The 10,000-nt window shown below is 41.3% G+C and overlaps 1 protein-coding gene across 2 annotated transcripts in view; it reads left to right on the top strand.

Moving 5' to 3' along the window:
• creb3l2 (cAMP responsive element binding protein 3-like 2) overlaps positions 1–10,000 on the top strand; it is a 39,711-nt gene that overhangs the window by 12,862 nt on the left and 16,849 nt on the right. For both annotated transcript variants that reach the window (XM_080420702.1, XM_080420701.1), the window contains exons 2-4: positions 264–567; positions 4,526–4,764; positions 7,581–7,656. In XM_080420702.1, the coding sequence (XP_080276828.1) occupies positions 264–567; positions 4,526–4,764; positions 7,581–7,656 (619 nt within the window). The remainder of the gene's footprint in view (positions 1–263; positions 568–4,525; positions 4,765–7,580; positions 7,657–10,000) is intronic.

Below are 10,000 nucleotides of genomic sequence, written 5' to 3'. Positions count from 1 at the left end.
ATGGGGTCAGACTATTCCACACCTGGGTGGCAGTGCTGTAGAAGGAGAATTTACCCATGTTTGTTTTATGGGTGCGAGTAAAAGTCCTCTTACTTTATAGCAGAGTATTTCTGCATTACAGTATTGATACTTTTACTTAAGTAAAACATTTGAGTGCTTTTTCCACCACTGCTCTCGTCTAACCTCAGTCTCTCTCTCTCTCTCTCTCTCTCTCTCTCTCTCTCTCTCTCTCTCTCTCTCTCTCTCTCTCTCTCTCTCCTCAGCACTTCTCGGAGCTCCTGGACGATCTCTCCCAGGATGCATTGCTGGGCCAGCTGCTGAGCGACCCCTTCCTGTCCGGTGGAGGAGGAAGAGGAGGAGGAGGAAGAGGAGGAGGGGCGCGGGGGGGCGTGGAGGCCATGGAGGAGGAAGAGGAGGGGGAGGAGGAGGAGTCCGCCCTGCCCCCCCACATCACGGCGGAACACAGCTACTCCCTGTGTGGAGACAGCCGGCCCCAGTCCCCCCTGTCCCACCTCAACGCAGAGTCCCCCCTGTCCCACCTCAACGCAGAGCAGGGCAGCGACGCAGGTGAGAGAGCGCCCAGCCAATAGGAACACAGAGGGGGCGGGGCTTAACTATTACAGCCTGTCCCTAGTGGTCGTCTGAAGTGCACCTAGCAAGTTTTGTAGGTTTTCGATGCTGGGAACTGGAGTTATGGCTGTTTAAAGCCCAACCAATAGGAACACATAGGGGGCGGCGGGGCTTAAGCAATAACAGCCTGTCCCTATTGGCCGTGTAAATGCACCTACGAAGTTTCGTGGGTTTTCGATGCTGGGAACTGGAGTTATGGCTGTTTTAAAGCCCAGCCAATAGGAACACAGAGGGGTCAAATGTAGGAGTGGTTTGAACCACTCAAAAACAAGACAAAACAAACTTGACAAAATAAACGAAACAAAAACTAAAACTCTCCTGAAACTGTCCGCTCCACCCCCCCCCCCACCTGAACACCCACAACATAACAGATTCATGCATTAATGTACCCATGTACATTCATTTAGATAAGGGCACTTTATACACGAATCCACGGAGCGCTGCCCTGCGCGCAGCCATTGCTGCGGTGTCAACGCTCCGTGGACGCGACACCGCAGCAATGGCCGCCTACAGGCAGCTACAGGCAGCGCGCCTGTGGATTCGTCTATATGTAAAGCTAAATGAGTCAAAACAAGAGTAGCAACTATAGCAGCTACATACTGTACATGTACATGTGGTAACATGTACATGTACATGTGGTAACATGTACATGTACATGTGGTAACATGCATTGTTACCAAGGGCCCAGCTTCCTGCTTTGAAATGGACTCCAATAAGGAAGTGAGTTCAAGTGACAGTTCATATGAATGGTCTGTAAGTCCTGTTGTTTTACCCCTGCTGGTGACAGAAAGAATTGATCTCAATGTAAGCGGATGGGTTTTTGACAAACTTTAGACTATATTTTCTTACCTTAATAAAAATGGTCATAAACACTATATGCTTCCAGTCGCTAGTTTAAAGTCTCCTTTCAATCATCATGATATGAGTTTTGGTAAACTATGGTCCCATTTATTTTAAAATTGACGATAAAGTAGGCTATGCTCCAGGAGGGGCGGGATGATTTGATTGACAAGCTACACAACCAATGGCATTCATTCCCCGCCCCCGCTCTTGATTGACAAGCTACCCAACCAATACTGTTGTGGTTGCATTGTGCAGGACATGACGCCATATAGAAAGAGGGCGGATTTGAAATTCCTGAACAATGGGCTTCATTTGTACGGTCTGTAGAAACCAATGGCGTCGCTTCGTCCATTCTTTTCATACAGTCTATGGTTGTTACCCATGCCAATACACACAATACAAACACACACACATGCATCTGGGACATTACATTGCAGTGTATTCCCTATAATTCACAGGACGGATCATAGAGGACAGAGAAAACAATCAGAAGCATTTAGAAGCAGGATCAGGTTATGTGAGGATGAGTAAGGATAGATGCTTTAAAGATATTGAAGGGGTTAATAGATCTAATGTAGGGGCAGTGTTGCCAGATTCTGTGAGAGAAACAAGCAACCAGGTCTAGGAAAACCAGCCCCAAAGAAGCGACTATGGGCCACATGAGCACTTTAACATATACATCGGCTATTTGAAAATAGCAGATCTACAAGCTCACAACGCGTCGCGTTGTGAGCTTGTAGATCTGCTATTTTCAAATAAAATCTTGCAGGGAAATCATAATGAGCAGATCTGGCAACCCTGGGTAGGGGTGATGCAACTTTGATGATGCAGAGGGCCACTATATATTTACACACTCACTCCAGAGGAGCCACGTTGTATATTACTGTGGGGCCATTCTGCGTCACACAGAAGTAGCACAAATAGCAGATCTACAAGCTCAAAACGCGTCGCACCGCGAGCTTGTAGATCTGCCATGTTTTGCTATTTTTTTTATTGGAATCGTGAGAAGTAGCAATTTTATTTAAATTCGAATGCATTGAGTTATACTTATGTTAAAGGTAGGGTAAGGGATTTACTTTGGTTAAAGTAAGTGTTAAATAGCTCTATATTGTGATAGTAATCATTGCTATAGAGTGTTTGTTCAGTAAAAGGAGTCTCCATGTCTCTCCAGCTCTTTATTAAACAGAAAAGGCATTTGCAGTGCTCTCTCCTGATTGGCTTAAATGTTGTCACCTACCTGCAAATGTACATATATTCTGTTTACTAAAGAGCTGGAGAGACCCCTGTGACCGAAGTAGCGGGGGCTGGGGGGGGGGAGGGGCGGGGGGCCGGGGGGGCGGGCAGTCAGCGCACAGAAGTCAAGGCACAGACGGCTGTGTTGTTGACGGACAACGGATGCACGATTATGAGAAACGACACAAATAAAACCTGGCGAAACAGTTGCGTGCATTATAGCACAAGATGAGGATAAAGGAAACATTCAGTCTAAATGTACAGTTTGCTAATTCACAACTACTACTAAGCTACTACTTTTGTATTTGAAACTTTACATTTCTCTAAATATTATAAACTTTCACGACAGCCTAAGTACAAATACCATTTATGAAAAGGCTACTATAGGCTACAGTGAAGTAGGACTGAATGACTGAAACGTTTTTTATTTTTACTCTCTTTGGAGGCAGCTTAGTGTGAGGGTGGTGCAACTGCGCCACAGTGGCACCACCTCACACTAAGTTCAAACTTAGCCTAGTTATAGAGTACAGAAGTCCTGACGTCACTCGTTCATCCCCAGGTTCGTAAAGTAATTTCTCTATGGAGAATAACATTGGGTCATCTTAGAATCGTCTCGTATAAGAATTGTGGTAACAAACTGTCTCGGCGATATTGTCAGGGAGGAGGTTCTGTATGGTTTATGATAGTCGGTCAGTCATATCTGATACAGTCTGTTTCTGGCGAAAATTTAACTAATTCGGCGGAAGTAACATTAGCGTTTTCTCACCGTCAGTTGATGCTTCATATCCATAAGAGTCAAACCGCCGGGATCATTTGTTTATTTTTGGAACACAGTTCTTATTTGACGTGATATTAAACACGTCTATGGGGATTCAGAACGGTGGGGGGGGGGGGAAACCGCGAACCAGGTAGACAAACCTAGGATGTGTAAATGACGTCAGACTTCGGTGCTCTATAGCTTAAATGGCTTTAAATGGCTTTCAAAAAAGCCATTTAAGCTATAACTTTTTAACTTTTAACCAGCGCATCTCAGCCAGAGCATCTCAGCCCCCCCTCCCCCCCCCCCCCCCGCTACTGTGAAGCCATAGGAAAACGCTGTTCGCCTCAGAGCTCACTGGAAGTTTAAACCAATCAGAATCATTGTTATTGTGTCTCCAGGGGAGTCGGAGCTCACTGGAAGTTTAAACCAATCAGAATCATTGTTATTGTGTCCTCAGGGGAGTCAGAGCTCACTGGAAGTTTAAACCAATCAGAATCATTGTTATTGTTATTGTGTCCTCAGGGGAGTCAGAGCTCACTGGAAGTTTAAACCAATCAGAATCATTGTTATTGTGTCCTCAGGGGAGTCAGAGCTCAGTGGAAGTTTAAACCAATCAGAATCATTGTTATTGTGTCCTCAGGGGAGTCGGAGCTCACTGGAAGTTTAAACCAATCAGAATCATTGTTATTGTGTCCTCAGGGGAGTCAGAGCTCACTGGAAGTTTAAACCAATCAGAATCATTGTTATTGTTATTGTGTCCTCAGGGGAGTCAGAGCTCACTGGAAGTTTAAACCAATCAGAATCATTGTTATTGTGTCCTCAGGGGAGTCAGAGCTCAGTGGAAGTTTAAACCAATCAGAATCATTGTTATTGTGTCCTCAGGGGAGTCGGAGCTCACTGGAAGTTTAAACCAATCAGAATCATTGTTATTGTGTCCTCAGGGGAGTCAGAGCTCACTGGAAGTTTAAACCAATCAGAATCATTGTTATTGTGTCCTCAGGGGAGTCAGAGCTCACTGGAAGTTTAAACCAATCAGAATCATTGTTATTGTGTCCTCAGGGGAGTCAGAGCTCAGTGATGTCACAGACTGGACCATGGAGGAGCAGGAGGAGGAGAGCATGGAGACCCTGCTGTGTGAGTCTCCTTCCCTGCTCCTCCCCACCCTCTCTCTGTCCCTGGACCCTCCTCCTGCTCCTGCTGCCGGGCCCCCCACCCCCACCACCCCCGATGCCGTGGACCCCCTCCAGGCCCCCCCCCCACAGACCCCCTCCAGCCACAACCAGGCCAAGAGCATCAAGGTGAGATATTAGCAGTGGTGCTTCAGGGGAAAAGTACTCAAATGATTTTTTACTTAAAGGGATATTTCACTTTCACATAAAATAAACATTAAAAATATATATAAAAAAAAATGAAAGAAGTTATGGCAAAATAAAGGCCCCCTCACACATTAGTAGGACACTCTAATGCGTGAGGGGCCATGAATTTTCCATTACTTTTTTCATTTATTTTTAATATATTTTTTAAATTTTTCCCCGGCCCTAAAGTGAAGTATCCCTTTAACACATTAAGACCTGAGGCGATTCTTAAAAATGTTTTCTAAATCCTAACAGTTTTTTGAAAAAAAATAAAAAAATATTTTTTCACGATTTTTCAAAAATAGTAGATCTACAAGCTCATAGCGCGGCACTCGGTGCCGCGCTATGAGCTTGTATATCTGCTATTTTTGAATAGCCTAAAGACATCTAAAAGTGACACAGATGCGTTCCAGGTATTAATGGGTTAAAATAGGGTACGTTCAGTGCCTGCATATCTTCCATCCACTTACGTTGATACGTTTCGTGCTGTAGAAGCCCCGACGCGGGCGTGCATGTAAACAAAGCGTGCGTGTGAGACGGCGGAGGGTCCCGACTAACGCCTGGAACAATAATATTTCTAACGCGATCCTCCGTTGCAGAGTGATCGCCGATGGAAAAACGTCTCATTTCCACCACGTTAAAAAGAGATATTAAGCTTTTAGTCAAGGAGTTAACATTGGAGTGGACGACCGGAAGCATTTTTGACATGGATCCACATCCGGCCTCTCCTTCTTAGAGACTCCTTGGATGATCCCAAAGTTTCGTTGGAGCGCCGCGTGGGAAAAATATATTTAAAAAAAAAAGTGCCAAAAACGGTCCGGACCATTTTTGGCACACAATGTGTTAAGTAAAAGTATCAATACTGCATCGTAGAAGTACACTCCGTTGCAAGTAAATGTCTGGAATTAAAAAATTCACTTGAGTAAAAGTACAAAGTACCAAAAGTAAAAGTACAAAAATGTTTTCAAATAGCAGATCTACAAGCTCACAACGAGCTTGTAGATCTGCTGTTTTCAAATAGCCTAGGTATAAAGTTGGGCTAAAGTGGTTAATGTATGTTTCATAATATAATGATTTATATCTGCAAAGTAACTGTCCCTAGTGGTCAAATAATTGTTTAAATAAAATTGTTAAAGAGAGCAAATACTTGTAGTGGAGTAAAAATATCATATTTTCCTCTGAGATGTAGTGGAGTAGAAGTAAAAGTACTGAAAATTGCAAATACTCCGGTAAAGTAATAGTACCTCAACATTGTACTTAAGTACAGTACTTGAGTAAATGTACTTAGTTACTTTACACCAGTGGATATTAGACCTGAGGCCAGAGAGAGTCAGCGCGCTGAAGTCAAGGCACAGACGGCTGTGTTGTTGACGGACAACGGATGCACGATTATGAGAAACAACACAAATGCAACCTGGTGAAACAGGTTGCATTAGATAAAGGAAACATTCAGTCTACATTTTTTAAAAATTTAAAATTATTTTAATAGTTTATAAAGCTCTAAATGGTCTGGCACCTTCCTACCTCTCTGACTGCCTAGAGAGATATGTTCCAAACCGGGCCCTCAGGTCTTCAAGTGCTGACCTGCTCGAGGTGCCTACAATGACATATAAAACATACGGTGAAGCAGCATTCTGCTTTTACGGACCGACAGTGTGGAATAAACTCCCATTACACCTAAGACAGGCAGCCTCTGTCGATAGCTTTAAAGCACAGCTCAAGACCTATTACTTCACTCTTGCTTTTAGCTGATTCTCTGGTTGATTTTTAATTCCTCACTGTATTGCCTATTTTAATGTTGTTTTATGCCTTTGCTTTTATTTTATTTTATTTTATTTTTGTTTGCTTTATTGTTAAATTGGTTGTAACTGTAATTGTATTCTTGCTCTGTAAAGCACTTTGAGCTGCATTTCATGTCATGAAAGGTGCTATACAAATAAAGTTTATTATTATTATTATTATTAAATGTCCAGTTTGATCATTCACAACTAAATAAAAAAGGCTACTATAGGCTACAGTGAAGTCATTATTCAGTCCGACCTCACTGTAGCCCAGGGGTCTTCAACAGGGGGTCGGGGACCCCGAGGGGGTCCTCAGAGTTGCTACAGGGGGGCCACAAAAACTCTGTGTGATAGGATTTTTCTTTTTACCTTAACCGTTTGAACCCTAGCATCCCTTTTCTGAGGAGAACTTTAGCCCAAAATAGCAGATTTACAAGCATGTAGATCGGCTATTTTTGGCAAAGAGGTTTAGGTGTAGAGGGAAAAAAGAGCAGACAGAGAAAACGTTGAAGACCCCTGCTGTAGCCTATAGTAGCCTGGCTGTCCTGAAAGTTTATCATATTTAGAGAAATGTAAAGTTTGAAATACAAAAGTAGTAGTTTCCCTAGTAGTAGTTGTGAATGATCAAACTGGACATTTAGACTGAATGTTTCCTTTATCTAATGCAACCTGTTTCACCAGGTTTTATTTGTGGTGTTTCTCATAATCGTGCATCCGTTGTCCGTCAACAACACAGCCGTCTGTGCCTTGACTTCAGCGCGCTGACTCTCTTCGTTTGTTGATGAAGACACACACACACACACACACACACACACACACACACACACACACACACACACACACTCCATTTACAGACTCTGAATTGTACCACGTAGGTGTAACCTCACATCATAGGATGTCATGTGTGTCTGTCTAACCTCTCTCTCTCTCTCTCTCTCTCTCTCTCTCTCTCTCTCTCTCTCTCTCTCTCTCTCTCAGATCAAACAGGAAGTGGTTCCTCAGATCAAACTGGAGCCTCATGAAGTCGACCAGTTCCTCAACCTGTCCCCCAAAGGTCAGAGGTCAAACCTATATCACTACCTGTCTGTCTGTCTGTCTGTCTGTCTGTCTGTCTGTCTGTCTGTCTGTCTGTCTGCCTGTAAATAACATGCAGTATTGCTTTACTGGAGTATTACCAATTTTCAGTACTTTTACTTCTACTCCACTACATCTCAGAGGCAAATATTGTACTTTTACTCCACTGCAATTACTTGAAAACTTAAGTTACTAGTTACTTTGCAGATATAAATCATTATAAAACATACATTAACTACTTTAGCCCTATTTTATACCTAGGCTGTTTGAAAATAGCAGATCTACAAGCTCACAAGCTTGTAGATCTGCTATTTTCAAACATTTTAGTACTTACTTTTGGTACTTTAAGTATATTTGGACTTATCTATAATTATATTGACCATTTCCTCAACAAATAAAAACTAGACTAAAATGTATGTCTAAGTATGTATGTCTAAAGACTAAAATGTCTGCTAAGTACAGTACTTGAGTAAATGTACTTAGTTACTTTCCACCACTGATAATAACTAAATATAAACTAAGCTATGATGACTAAAACTAAGACTAAATATATTGACAATTTCGTCAACAAATAAAAACTAGATTAAAATGTTAGTGAGGATCTAGTGGAGAAGAGATCCAGTAGAACTAAAAGACAAGTCATTTTATGTTTGGTTGTGCTCGGCTGTTGCGCTCTGAAAATAGCAGATCTACAAGCTCACAACGCGTTGTGAGCTTGTAGATCTGCTATTTTCAACATGCAACCAAGTGTAAAATCGTCCATTATGACGCCATCAAGGCACCACCAACATACATTTTAGTCGACTAAATCAACTGTATATTTAGTCGACTATAATCTGATGATATTTAGTCGACTAAAACTAGACAAACAGTAAAACATTTCAGAGACTAAAATATGACTTCAAAAGACTATGACTAAAACTAAATCAACACTGGTATAGTCTCTGGATTACTTTTTGACACAGTATGGTCTTATTTGTCTTTTTTTAGGTATTATAAATGCCTTAAAGGACAACTTTGTTTTTTTACAACTAAGGTTTATGTTTTCGATTGTTATTAAAGTAAATAAAAGATGAGTGTTAACATTTTTAAATGTGCTGCTTTCTATAGTTTTAGCAATTTTCGCGATCTTTTTTACAGTGGGCGGGGGCATTCTGTCCGGTGGCTAAATATGTCTTTTTTTACACAATAACCCGGCGTTTTCTTTATTATTATTTACAGTAGCTCTTCTAGCCCCCAATAACTCACATCTGGCCATCAAAGACCACAGGACCTTTTTTATTGTGAAAAAAGGCATATTTAGCCACCGGACAGAATGCCCCCACCCACTGTAAAAAATATCGCAAAAATTGCTAAAACTATAGATAGCAGTAAATGAAAAAAAGATAACACTCATCTTTTACTTTAATTACAAGCTAAAATATAAACCTTGGTTGTAAAAAAACAAAGTTGTCCTTTAAGTAGTAACTTTATAAATGTGCAGATACCCTGTATACACTTATACTGTATGTTGGTCTGTTTACTGTTGAGTGACAAAACTATGTTGTACATTAAGATAATCATCTGGAGGACCCCCCCCCCCCCCGGTGGTCCAGTTTGAGAACCGCTGTAGTCAGTGGTGGGAAAAGTACTTAATAAGTAAAAGTATCAATACTGCAATGTGGAAATATACTCCGTTACAAGTAAAAGTCAGAAATTCAAAATTTACTTGAGTAAAAGTACAAAAGTATTGGTATCAAAATGTACTTAAAGTACCAAAAGTAAAATGTTTGAAAATAGCAGATCTACAAGCTCACAACGCGTCGCATCGCGACGCGTTGTGAGCTTGTAGATCTGCTATTTTCAAATAGCCTGTGTATAAAATAGGGCTAAAGTGCTTAATGTGTGTTTCATAATATCATAATTTACATCTGAAAAGTAATTAGTAACTCAAGTTTTCAAATAATTGTAGTGGAGTAAAAGTACAATATTTGCCTCTGAGATGTAGTGGAGTAGAAGTAAAAATTGGAAATACTCCAGTAAAGTAAAAGTACCTCAAAATTGTACAGTACTTGAGTAAATGTACTTAGTTACTTTATACCACTGGATGTAGTAAAGGAAAGCATGAAGTCTGAAGAGAAGCTGTAATATAATAAGTTTGACGTGTCAGTTTGTTCTCTGATGCTGTGGGGACACCTGCTGGCTGATCACTGAAACTGCATGCTTTCCCTCAGTGTTGGAAGAAGTGTGCACATGTTTTACTTTAAGTAAAAGTATTAATACCACAAGGTAGAAATACTCTGTTACAAGTAAAAGTCCGGTGTTCAAAAAATTTACTTGAGTAA

The sequence above is a fragment of the Gymnoscopelus braueri genome, assembly GCF_963280865.1.
Source record: "Gymnoscopelus braueri genome assembly, chromosome: 23".
NCBI classification, from domain to species: domain Eukaryota; kingdom Metazoa; phylum Chordata; class Actinopteri; order Myctophiformes; family Myctophidae; genus Gymnoscopelus; species Gymnoscopelus braueri.
The sequence above is the reverse complement of the archived record's forward strand: the minus strand, read 5'-3'. Positions and strand labels throughout refer to the sequence as shown.